The sequence below is a fragment of the Camelina sativa genome, chromosome 20 (assembly GCF_030686135.1).
Source record: "Camelina sativa cultivar CO46 ecotype springtype chromosome 20, ASM3068613v1".
NCBI lineage: Eukaryota > Viridiplantae > Streptophyta > Magnoliopsida > Brassicales > Brassicaceae > Camelina > Camelina sativa.
The window spans coordinates 34,558,933-34,571,880 of NC_141899.1; the positions used below are offsets into that span (position 1 = coordinate 34,558,933).

General features: G+C 34.5%; 1 protein-coding gene and 1 long non-coding RNA gene across 2 annotated transcripts; both read left to right on the plus strand.

Annotated features, from left to right (window-relative positions):
• The first annotated feature begins 1,290 nt into the window (after nt 1-1,290).
• Nucleotides 1,291-10,100, plus strand: LOC104771940 (uncharacterized). The gene is made up of 29 exons (XM_087505208.1): nt 1,291-1,955; nt 2,043-2,216; nt 2,568-2,799; nt 2,962-3,072; nt 3,155-3,242; nt 3,325-3,384; nt 3,461-3,551; nt 3,662-3,747; nt 3,868-3,917; nt 4,103-4,190; nt 4,270-4,487; nt 4,769-4,846; nt 4,994-5,511; nt 5,607-5,846; nt 6,319-6,534; nt 6,613-6,705; nt 7,100-7,299; nt 7,362-7,432; nt 7,536-7,598; nt 7,697-7,876; nt 8,106-8,193; nt 8,269-8,324; nt 8,574-8,763; nt 8,842-8,917; nt 8,980-9,058; nt 9,150-9,173; nt 9,405-9,664; nt 9,787-9,865; nt 9,957-10,100. Exons 6-10 carry the CDS (start codon nt 3,327-3,329, stop codon nt 4,103-4,105), a joined length of 288 nt encoding a protein of 95 aa, XP_087361334.1. The 5' UTR covers nt 1,291-1,955; nt 2,043-2,216; nt 2,568-2,799; nt 2,962-3,072; nt 3,155-3,242; nt 3,325-3,326; the 3' UTR covers nt 4,106-4,190; nt 4,270-4,487; nt 4,769-4,846; nt 4,994-5,511; nt 5,607-5,846; nt 6,319-6,534; nt 6,613-6,705; nt 7,100-7,299; nt 7,362-7,432; nt 7,536-7,598; nt 7,697-7,876; nt 8,106-8,193; nt 8,269-8,324; nt 8,574-8,763; nt 8,842-8,917; nt 8,980-9,058; nt 9,150-9,173; nt 9,405-9,664; nt 9,787-9,865; nt 9,957-10,100.
• A 284-nt stretch (nt 10,101-10,384) lies between these two features.
• LOC147919853 (uncharacterized) lies at nt 10,385-11,661 on the plus strand. Its single transcript, XR_015592939.1, has 3 exons — nt 10,385-10,522; nt 10,962-11,021; nt 11,521-11,661. It is a non-coding gene; the product is annotated as an uncharacterized LOC147919853 (long non-coding RNA).
• Nucleotides 11,662-12,948: the final 1,287 nt, after the last annotated feature.

A 12,948-nucleotide genomic window follows, 5' to 3' on the forward strand; every position in this document is an offset into this window, starting at 1 on the left:
GGTGTTTTTTCATATGTAGTATCTCATTTAGATTCCAAGCTACTTAAATTAACTTGGTCAATCATTGGGTATTTTGTCAGGTCAAAAGTGAGGATTCAAACAAAATTGCAAAACCCATAATGAAGAAAGCTTGTTTCATGCCAGGATTATAGGTAATACATATATATTATATTAGGTTCATGTATCTCTTTCTTTATTTCGTTTAGGAGTCTTTCAGTAACATTGTTAACTTCGTGATTTTATCTCGATAGAGTAGTTTGTAAGTTTCTGTTCTTCTCTTGCAGGAAACCTTTGCAAGTTTCAAACTCCGCTCTTAAGTTATGTTGATCTCTCAAATTACTTTGTTGATCTCAAAAATTGGAGTATAGAGAGTACCGGTGATGATGAGACTACAAATGGAAACTTTGATTTATTAAGTGGTGGTGCCTAATTGCTTCTTATAAGAAGTGCTGCCTTGTGAGAGGTTAAACGATTTTTGAGGTAAGTAACGTAAAATACAATTATTATGGTCTCTTTTCTTATTGTTATTTAAACTCTTAAAGCTAATTTGTGCGGATATATTGTACAGGTTGCATAGATGAATCAGAGAAGAGTGGAAGAACTTTTCTGTTGAACAAAAGAAAAGGTCTTGTCCCATATCAACTGTGTGAATCAATGAAATGTTCAAAAAAAACAAAAATTCTAACCTGTTTGCATATTATTGAACAAGGAGATATATACGGAAGGCAATGAAATGCTGAGGGTAGAAGAAGCCATGAGCGAGACGAAGAGAACAAAGAAGAGACGAGATAGGCAAAGGTAGCTCAATATCAGATCTCAATATCAGATTCAGTGACGAGTCCATCTAAAATCTTTTGCAGTTCATTGTTTTTTGTTATAAAAATAAGTCAACGTTAGATGATCTTTTGTTATCGTTTGCTTTAGTTCAGAGATATAGACAATGTGGGTTGCTAACATAATTATCTCTGATTCAGATATGTCTTGGTGCCTTATCAGAAACTTGATGCTTCTAGTATGTATATCACTCCTTCTCATGAAAAGCCTTTCTCTTGGGACAGAGAGAGAGATTGAAAACCGTTCAGAGTCATGAATCTAACTAGCAGTCGAAGTAGTGGAGTCAGAACAGTTGAGAGAAGCTTGTTACTGATCAAAAATTAAGAATGAAAGGTTGTTGCAGGGTGGTGTAATGGGAGAAGGATGCCAACAACTTCTAGTTTCCTTGCATACATGTTTAATTTCTTTCTTAATTCCTTAATGACCTTCTTACTTCCTTACATACATGTTTAATTTCTCTCCTTATTTACTGAGTTTTTTATTCTTTCCTCCTTACTTTCTATCCTTAACTTGCTTGCTAGAATCAAATTACATGCAGACCGATCGACCTCAGCTGAAGAACGGTATTTTATAGAAACAGAGGATTTAGATCTTTAGTCTTTTGTTATCTCTGTCTATTTCTATCATTAAGTTCGTGTATCGACTAGTATGATTTTGGCTATTATTGTTCTTCAGAGAGAAAATTATTTGAGGGTTGTGAGCATATTTCTGGTTACGAACTGCAGAGTTCTCATGCTCCATGATTCGTTGTTTAACTTTTTGGGAGTATATTCACTGAGGTAAACTCAAAGATCCATGAGTTGAAGTTAAAACTTGAGAAACAAAAGTTGGCTATGTTGCTTGGATGGATTTCTGATCTCCCATGCTTAGTAGTCAGTAACCATGCGTGCCAATTCGGTATTTTATAGAATATCTATGGTTCCCGCTTTTGGAACAATTTTCACCGTCCAGGTTTCCACTATCAACTTTATCATTCTTAGAAATCTTTGTGTTACTATAAGATTATGAATTTCTGTTGTTTCCATTAAATTTTGTTAGTAAGTTTTCACGGTTTGGCAACCAATACAACATTTTCAGTAGACAACGACATGATTTAGTAAGAGAAATATGAGTGAATGAAGGTATTGTAAGTTTGATGCTCTTGTTTTTTATAGTATCAGATATTATCTGTGTCTCGACTTTAGTTGATAAATGTGCATTTTCAACAGGGGAACTATAGAAGAGAGTTTTCATCAAGGTCATGATCATTGATCAGAACATATGGAGATATATATGGAAGGCAATGAAAGGCTGAAGGTAGAAGAAGCCATGAGCGAGGGGAAGAGAACAAAGAAGCTCTCTAGATTCTCTCAATTAAAGGGAAAATCGTAAATGTCACCGAGGTTAGTATCTTTCACATGTTTTTAGTGAGTAGTAGAAAATCATATTGGGGTCAGCCAGTCAATAACAAAGACACATATTTCTTGCATAAGAATGAGACGGGATAGGCAAAGGTAGCTCAATATCAGATCCAATGACGAATCAATCTAAAATCTTCTGCAGTTCTTTGTTTTTCGGTTTAAAAATAAGTCAACGTTACATGATCTTTTGTCAGTTCTTTGTTGCTTTTTTAGTTCAGAGATATAGACAATCTGTCTTGGAGACTGAGGACGTGAATAAACATGCCTAACCTTATCAGAAACTTGATGTACTTATATCACTCCCTCTTATGAGAAACCTTTCTCTTGGCACAGGGAGAGAGATTGACAACCATTCAGAGACATGAATATAACTAGCAGTCAAAGTTGTGGAGCAGGAACTAGTCAAAAAAGCTGGGAGAAGGATTTCAACAACTTGATACATGATAAGCTTGAATGACAAATAAATCACGGATGCTGCTCCAGAAAATTGGTAAAGCTTCAGTAAGCCAGTACAAAACAGAGAAGACCTGCTGATGAAAAAGACAAGCAAATATTTTATCGCTAAGTAAGTATCAATTTACTCAATTCAACCAGAATATGCTTAGGTACATCACCTAATACAAGACTACTTAGACACAATCTTGCCTTAATCTCCAGGTGAAGTTACATTGTAAACTTAAGTTCATTATGATTCATGCTCTGAAACACTTGTGTTTTCGGTTTGCAGTTTTCGCAGACTATAGAGAAAAAACTGCTCTTCAGGAAAACGCCAAAGTTTTTGTTAGAGTTTACAGAGACCTCGAGACTCGAGCTGAGATGATGATGTCCACATAAATTTGTAATATATCTATCTTTTTCACTCGCGAACTGTTTTTATAGTGTGAATAAGCAAGAAAACTGACAACATTCTCATTTTTTAGGAAACTAAAGGATCCCTTGAAGCCTAAACAACACATATCTGCCTACATAATTACGAGAGGAGTGCTGCCTTACGAGAATTTGAGATAAGTAATGTAAAATGCAAGTATTATAGTCGTGTTTTTTACTGTTCTTTAAGTTCTTAAAGCTAAGTTGTGCGGATGAATTGCAGAGATGAATCGGAGAAGTGTGGAAGAACTTGTCTGCAAAACGAAAGGGTCTGTAAGAAAAGGTATTCTCCCATATTAATTGTGTGAAATGTTCAAAGAAACAAAATTTCTTGACCTGTTTGTCTATTATTAAACAAGGAGATATATATGGAAGAAGCATGAGCGAGAAGAAGAGGATAAAGAAGCTTCTCAAATTCTCAAGGAAGGGAAAACCAACAATGCCACTAAGGTTAGTTACTTATTCCACGTGCTGGCAAGGGCTTCTGCCAGTCAATAACAACAAGACATGTAAGGTAGAGCTCAGTATCTGATGACAATCTTGGTAAAACGTGTTTCTAGTCATGTAGGTTTGCACATGGACATGATTTCTAGTCATGTAGGTTTGCACATGGACATTAACATATTAATGTCATTTTGGTTTTCAGGTAAAATTAATATTTATATCCAATGTTTGTGTCTTGGTTTTGATGGTTTATTGTTTTTACTAATCAGAATTATATAATATAATGACGCATACCTCTTAGACACTATTATCCTTATTTCAGGTCTATTGCAACGGAGCTCTCCAATGGTTGTGCTTTTTATCTTCTCCCAAGTATGTTATCTTCTCCTTTCTTCTTATGCAGTAGAAGATTAAATACTCTTAAGTGGTCGTGTGAATCTAAAAGTGAAAAATGGTTTATATGGCGAAGGGTTAATTTATGAAACATCATTTGGCTTGCTTCACTTTTAGTGGTTCTACCTAGTGATGTTTGCTTTCTTTTTTTTGTTCTAACTTAGTAGCTGGAGAAGGATAAAAGTACTAGTCTCTAAGCATTTTGCATCAATTTTTTTTGTGTCAACGAAATTCTTTTTACCAACAAACAAGGTAGTGTTTCTCTAATTCTTTGTTCTAGATTATGTTAATCGCTCTCTATGGTATAATGTTTATCACTTTTCTTTGTCAGGCTGGAAACATTTTTAGGTTTTCTTGTCTCCACTAGAAGCAGTTTACAAGAGATGATTTTTTCAGGCTCAGTGAAAGAGCAATGTTCGTAGTGTGATAATTTTACCACTAGAAAATGTGATAAATCCAAATGGCAAGTGCTGCAGGTTTGGCGATTATTAAGTGCAGGACAAGCAGTGGAGTATAGAATGTTGGTGATGAGGCTATAAAGGGAAACTTGTAAGTATTGAGTGTTGGTGTCTATGTTTTTCAGCTATCATATAACTTTATTCCTTTTGTTTTGACAAGGTTATTTATCTTTACTTAATTTACACTTTTAATTTGGCTCATCCTTGTTATCTCATCTGTAGTATCCCATTTAGATTACTTAAATTAACTTGGTGAAAGGGTAATTAATGATCATTGGATTTTGTTCAAGCTACTCATAACATAAGTAGTCTTGTTTAATTTCTTTCTAAATTCCTTAATGACCTTTTTAATTCCTTCTGTTTTGATGAAAGGATTTTCTTGTTTTGTTTTCAACGGGACTTGATGGTACATCGCACGAAGACACACATAGTAGTCTCGTCTCTTCTATGGTATCATATCTTCTTTTCCGTTTCTTTTGTGTTCTAAATCTTTGTCCGGGATCGAATTTGATCGCATACTGTTCTATTTTGTCTACTGATTCGTATATCTTTGGTCCTTGGTTATAATACCGGATTGTTTCTTTGTTAATATCTCAGGTTTCTCACGGGTCAAAATTTAAGGGGAGCAATACGTCTCAGGTTCCTTTGTTACTTACATATTCATGATTTTAATATGCAGATTCAGTTTTCTGCCCAAGAAATGAAATAAACTCCATAGTTCTTATGCTCCATAGGATATAGAATAGAGAGGCATGTATGTAACGGTTCCTTTGGTTTGTCATCTTTCACTTTTAACATCAGTAGTGTTGGGTGTCAACAAAATATTCTATCACTAGTAAAGCTGGATGTCATCAAAACCGTTGAAGATTAGTTACTACTTGGCAGACACTATTTCCAAGTTGAGAAGACAAGGAGAGACTCTATATGCGATAGGAACAACTAAGTAAGGTAACAAAATCCCTTATGAGACCACTGTTAATAAGATGGCAACATGACTCAACTTGACACCTTCCTTTTGTAATATAACATGTACGGAAAAGGAGAAGACAATGATATCAGGGAATTTCTACACAGAAGAGCTTTCTCCATGAGAATAATAACTGGAAAAAAGGCAGGTAAGTAATAGCATTTCTTTCAACATTAGTCAACTTGGCTAGTTTCACTTTCGCTGGTTCTAACTAGAGATTTTTGCTTTTTTTTTTTGTTGCAGCCATTCGAGTCCGATGTCAAAAGCTAGTTGCACCACTAAAAAAATGCGTTCTAAATACAACATTTTCTGTTTTTTTTTGTTTCTTGAAACTGCAAAAGTGAGAATATACTCGAATATATTTCTTGCCCCCTCTGACCGCAAAATTTTTATTTTGAAGGTGTAGTCATTTCCAGTCTCTTTCACCCTCTCACAATCCAAGAGAAGAATATCCCCGCTTTTGGAACAATTTTCACCGTCCAGGTTTCCACTTTCAACTTTATCATTCTTAGAAATCATTGTGTTACTATAAGATTATGAATTTCTGTTGTTTCCATTAAATTTTGTTAGTAAGTGTTTATGGTATGGCAACCAATACAACATTTTCAGTAGACAACAACATGATTTAGTAAGAGAAATATGAGTGAATGAAGGTATTGTAATTTTGATGCTCTTGTTTTTTATAGTATCAGATATTATCTGTGTCTCGACTTTAGTTGATAAATGTGCATTTTCAACAGGGGAACTATAGAAGAGAGTTTTCATCAAGTTCATGATCATTGATCTGAATATATATAGTTTCATGTATTTTTTATGGTCACGACAATCTTGGTAAAACCTTTTCTTTTTCATGTAGGCTTGCACATGGACATGAACAAATTAATGTTATTTTGGTTTTCAGCTAAAATTAATGCTCTTGTTCCTATCTAATCCGATCATCCATATTAAAGTGCAGGACAAAAAGTGGAGCATAGAGATTATTGGTGATGAGACTTACAAAGGGAAACTTCGATTTATTAAGTACTTCTTATAAGAGTCTTCCGAGAGGTTAAACAAATGAGGTAAGTAATGTAAACTCTTATAGCTAATATGTGTGGATAAATTGTTAGTACAGGCTGCAGAGATAAATTAGAGAAGAGTGAAAGAACTTTCCTGCTGAACAAAAGAAAAGGTCTTGTCCCATGTCAACTGTGTGAATCAATGAAACGTTAAAAAAAAAAAAAAATTCTAACCTGTTTGCAAACGAAAGGCAATGAAAGGCTGAAGGTAGAAGAAGCCATGAGCGAGACGAAGAAGCTCTCTAGATTCTCTCAATAAAGAGAAAATCGAAAATGTCACCAAGGTTAGTATCTCCCTCACATGTTTTTAGCCAGTAGTACAAAATAATTTTGGGGTCAACCAGTCAATAACGACGACACATGTTTCTTGCATAAGAAAGAGACGAGATAGGAAAAGGTAGCTAGCTCAATATAAGATTCAATGACGAATCAATCTAAAATCTTTTGCAGTGCTTTGTTTTTGTGTAGAAAAATAAGTCAACATTACATGATCTTTTCTTATCGTTTGCTTTTTTAGTTCAGAGATATAGACAATGTGGGTTGCTAACATAATTATCTTTGATCCAGATATGTCTTGGTGTCTGAGCATGTGAATGAGCATACCTAACTTTATCAGAAACTTGATGCCTTTAGTACTTATATCACTCTATCTCATGAAAAGCCTTTCTCTTTGGATAGGGAGAGAGATTGACAATCGTTCAGAGACATGAATCTAACTAGCAGTCGAAGTTGTGGAGTCAAAACAGCCAAGAGAAGCTTGGTAACATTAAGAATGAAAGGTTGATGCAGGGTGAGTGTAATGGGAGAAGGATGCCAACAACTTGCTTCAAGATAAGCTTAAGGGACACTTAAATCGCGGATTCTGCTCCAGAAAAGTGGTAAAGCTTATTACTGAGAGAATTACAAGACAATAAGGAGCTGACATGATCCATATGTGCAGTGTGAGAATATCTTGAAGGGTGAAGCTTCCAAGTTTGAATATCACAATCCATGAAAGAAAAAGTTTAGAAGGTATTATTTTGATTGCCCTTTGGTTTTGTCATCTTTGTCTTTTAATATCAGTAGTAAAGTTGGAAATCATCAAAACCGTTGAAGTATAATTACTACTTGGCAGACACTATTTCCAAGTAAGGAGGACAAGGAGAGACTCTATATGCGACATGAACAACTAAGTAAGGTAACAAAATTAAAATCCCTTATGAGATCACTGTTAATAAGACGACAATATTACTCAACTTAACATCTTCCCTTTGTAATATAACATGTATGGAAAAGGAGGAGACAATGATAGCATGAGAGGTTCTACACAGAAGAGCTTGCTCAATTAGAAGAATCTCTGGAAAAAGAAAGGCATGCAAGTAATAGCATGATTAATGGAAATTAATGTTTCTCTTTTCTGAAGAACGAAGCCTCTGATGAATTGAAGATTAATGTATCTTCATATGACACTAAAAGGTAAAAGAACATGACCCTTTTATTCTCTTCTATTTTATAGTTTGAAATGAATGATTAATTACATTATAGCATGTTCCACAACAAGTTAGCTAATCTATCTGCCAATAACAATATTGTTTGTAATTAAAGCTAATCATTCATTTTCTAAAATTTATAAGCATTAAATTGCATAGGGTAATTTCACTGATGGTACACAATTTCATTTGTAATTTATTTTTGGATTTTGCAGCTTAAAGCACTGCAATCCGTAGCTAAGAAATATGAAGTTTTGGATAAAAGCAATAAACAAATTGTGGAACATCATAGCTTTTTTCATGGTAACATGCTCTTGTCTTTGTTTTAATGGTCTATGGATGTATGTCATCTTCTTGGTTTTTATGGTTTATTTTCAGGGATTGAGACTTTGCGTTTACTTGCAACCAGATTCAGGATTACCTCATAGCACAAGGTTTGAGTACCAGATTCTTAACTAGGCTTAGAAGCAAATATAAAGCCAGACCAATTGAAGTAAGCTAGAGAAACGTATTCTAGAAATGAAGCTTGTTAAGTTTAATTGTTCTATTTTTTGTTCCTCAACTCTGAGGCACTCTGTGGATTTTCATAATTTAGCTTTGGGGTGTAGTAGTATGAATTTATTACTAATTGTTCGAGGAAGTCATCTAAGGATTGTGACCATATTCCTGCTTTTGATCTGCAGATTCAGTTTTCTGCCCAAGAAGATGAAATAAACTCTGTAAGTATAGTTAGTTTGACAGCTGAATTTTACCTAAATCCTTGTATATCTTTCTGGCAGTGTGTCCACTGAGGTAAAGGCAAAGATCTATGTTACTGCCTTGCTGGGATTGTTATTGTTGAAAGTCGAAGGAGGTCTGGAAAAAAATCCCAAGGTGATATCTAAATATTTAGTATTTAGAAAGGAACAAGCAGCTGACATGATCCTTATTTGCAATGGGAGTATCTTGTAGGTATGAGTTGCCAAGTTTGAGGAGCTTCATCAAAAGTTTATGAAAGACAAACCAGATCATCCAGAGGGTCTAACAGGTATCTTTCGATTGTCCTTGTCCTTTGGTTTTGTCCTCTCACCCTTACGATCAGTAGTGTAGGGTGCCACAAAGGTGAAGCTATAAAAAAACTTAAGGTGGAGCTATAAAAAAACTTCAAATTGTGAAGGTATTTCAAATCGTAAGTTACATCTTCGAAATTTGAACTTGAAGAACCTTAGGGGTCTGTGTAATTGTTTATATACCTGATTATTTCTTTGTTAATATCTCAGGTTTCTCACGGGTCAAAATTTAAGGTCTGTTTTTAAACTTATAATCTAAGCTCTTTTCTTTCTTTTCATTCATGGTTATAATTTTTGATTGAATTTTCTGACGAAAAACTTATTAGAGGCATTTATGTAACAATATAAATTTCTTAGTTTGTTTTTCTAGTATACAGTTCAGAATAACTTAGATAGTTTATTTTGTTTAAGCTTCTTTATGTATGTTATGGTCAGCTGTCAAATAACTCTACTCCTATTGTTTAGATACTAGGAAGCAAAGGTTTAGGCTTCTATCGTGGACTGAGAACATGACCCTAAAAGATAAGATTAACGTCTCTTCATGCTTAATTTACTCTCGGAGTTTGTTCTTAGGTGTTTTTTTTTAACATGCATCTTTTGGGGCTCAATAATCCTTGTGATGCAGAATAGCAGATGCTATTTTGGGAATTTTAAAGATTCCATTAGATAAATGATAGCTATTGTCTGTGGATTCCACCAAGAGGTTTGACCGCAATAGCTATTAGGTACAATTAAAGCCTTAAATTTTGATGTCTCTCTCATTTCTTTCCCTGCTAAATGTTTCATCCTCTATATACAAAACATTGTTACTTGATTGGCGCACAACAAATTGTTTCTATGCTAGTAGATTTGATAGCCTTTGTTGGTCGATATGCTGCTGCTGGAAAAATAACCCATTTGGCCTTGGAAGAAAATCTCATGGCCTAGTAAGTTTGTAGATACTCAGAGCTCTATGTTTTTTCATGTATATCTTCTCAATTAAAATATTTAGCATACATTCATGTATATATTTGTCAGGTTTGTTCTGTAGTGAAGGTCAGGTGGTATTACTTTTTATGGACTACAGTGAGTCTGCTGTGTTCCACTTCGAGAGAGATTATTTTGTTGGTCGTGGATTGTAAGAACAATCATGCAAAACAGCCAAGTCTCCATCTCTTTATAGAGGTCATGATGTTTTTTCATCTTTATTATCCCATTCAGATTCCAAGCTACATAAAATAACTTGGTGAAAGGATAATGATACAGTGAATATGTTTCAGGTCTAAAGTGAGGATTACTCATTTAAACAAAAGCGAAAAAACCAGAATGAAGAAAGAAGATAAGTAATACATATATATTATATTAGACTCATGCATTTTGATTAGGAGTCTTTCGTTAACAATGTTATGATTTTATTTGGATTGAGAAGTTTGTCAGTTTCTGGTCTCCTCTTGCAGGAAGCTTTTGCAAGTTTAAACACCCGCTCTTCTGTTTAATCTTGAACAAGGAGATATATGGGAGAATATAAAAGGCTGAAGGTAGACGAAGATAACAAAGAAGCTCTCTAAATTCTCAATAAAGAGAAAACCGAAAATGTCACTAAGGTTAGTAACTTACTTCACATGCCTTTAGACAGTAGTACGAAAATATTTTTTGTTAAGCATGTCATTTGTTAAGCATGTCAAGATAGACTAAGATATCTCAATATCAGCTCAAGTGACCAATAGATCTCAAATCTTTGCAGTTGTTCTTAGTTTTAAAAATAAGTTAATTACATGATTTTTCCTTATCGTTTGGCTTGGTCCATAGATATTGACAATGTGGGTTATAATCATAATTATCTTTGATTTAGATATGTCTTGGAGTCTGAGCATGTGAAGAAACATGCCTAACCAATAAATCTTAAATCTTTGCAGTTGTTCTTAAATTTAAAAATAAGTCAATTACATGATTTTTCCTTATCGTTTGGCTTGGTTCTGAAGAACCTTAGGGGTCCGTGTGATTATTACCCGAAACTAATGAACATGTGTTTCTGCTTGCTAGACACTATTTCAAAGTTTGAGGTGGACAAGGAGAAGCTCTATATATGATATGAGCAACTAAGTAAGCCAACAAACTCCTTTAGAGACCATACTCACTTACCCCTGTAGAATAGCATGCGTGCAAAAAAAAGAGGTGACAAGATACCTGAATAGGGGAGGATCTACAAAGAAAAGATTTCCCAGTTGGAAGAATCACTCAAGGTAAGTAATAAGCTACATTATTTCATTTGTATATTTTTTTTGGATTTTGCAACCTACACCACTGCAATCCGTAGCTAAGAAAAGACAAAAACTGGAGCAAGAAACAAATTTGTGGAAAAGCATCAAAGTCAATTAAAAAAAAGTTTGTGTCTTGTTTTGATGGTTTATATTGTGTTCTCTAATCAGAATCATTTAATGACGCATACCTCTAATCAGAATCCTTATTTCAGGTGTATTGCAGCGGAGCTCTCCAAGTGAAAATGGCGATGGGTCAATTTATGAAAACTGATAAAACACCATTTGACAAGTTTCACTTTCACTGGTTCTAACTAAAGATTTTTTCCTCTTTTTGGTTGCAGGCACTTGAGTGCTCGACGTTGAAAGCTAGTTGCAGCACTAAAGAAAATGCCGTTCTAAATACAAACTTTTCACAAAATAGTTTTTTTTTTCTTGCTTTCTTTGACAGTGAAATTTTTATATTTTGAAGGTTTAGTCATTGCCAATCTCTTTCACCCTCTCACAGTCCAAGAGAAGAATATCTATGGTTCCTGCTTTTGGAAAAATTTTCACCGTCCAGGTTTCCACTTTCAACTTGATAATTCTTAGAAATCTTTGTGCTACTATAAGATGATGATTTTCTGCTGTTTCCGTTAAATTTTGTTAGTAAGTCTACATGGTTTGGCAACCCATACATGATTTGGTAAGAGAATTGTGAGTGAATCAAGGTATTGTTTGACAAATGTGCATACACAGAGTTTTCATCAAGTTCATGACCATTGATCATAACATATGCAGTTTCAGGTATTTTTCCCACTGTAGTTGTAGAATTGATGGTCACGACATGAACATATTAATGTCATTTTGGTTTTCAGGTAAATTTAATACTCTAATCTGATCATCCATATTAAGTGCAGGACAAGAAGTGGAGCATAGTGTCGGTGATGAGACTACAAAGGGATACTTGTAATTATTAAGTGTTGGTGTCTATGCTGTTGTTTTTTGTGGACTTGCAGGGTTCAGTTAAGGAACTACAAAAGTCTGATGCGTTCCTTGTTGAGAGAGATTATCAGTTGGTAGTGGTATCTTTCGAGAAGTCATGGTGTTTTCTCCTCTGTAGTATGTCATTCAGATTTCAAGGTAAGATAGAAACCGCGACTGGATGTGAGTCAAAAGAAAGGATAGGGCCTTCGTTTCGATCTCCGGAGTTATCTTTTAGTTTTTAAAGTTTAACTATCCTCCAGTCCCAGGTATGTATCATTATTTACTTCAGTTTAGTATTTCGATTTTTTTTCTGATGTAGTAACATATTTCATAGCTAACATACTTTCAGAATTATATAGAGATTGAACAGGTTATAGACGGAAACATAGAGAATAATAATGTTATGGTCCTTGGTTCCTATAATAACATGATCTAAGTTGATCTCTTAACACATAGCATACAATTATGTTCAGTTTCTTGCATTCATGCATGTTTGCTTCCTTGATTCACAGCTTGATTCTTCACTTGCATCATTAACCGTCATTTCCTTGCTTAACTTGTGTTTGCTTATTTCTTTCACTAGTTGCATTCATGCATGGTTGCTTCCTTGATTCATTGATTGCTTCTTTACTTGCATCATTAACCAGCACTTCCTTGCTTAACTTGCGTTTGCTTGTTTCTTTCACTAGTTGACTTCATATATGGTTGCTTCCTTGATTCACTGCTTGATTCTTTACTTGCATCATTAACTGTCATTTCCTTGCTTAACTTGCATTTGCTTGTTTCTTTCACTAGTTGCTTTCATG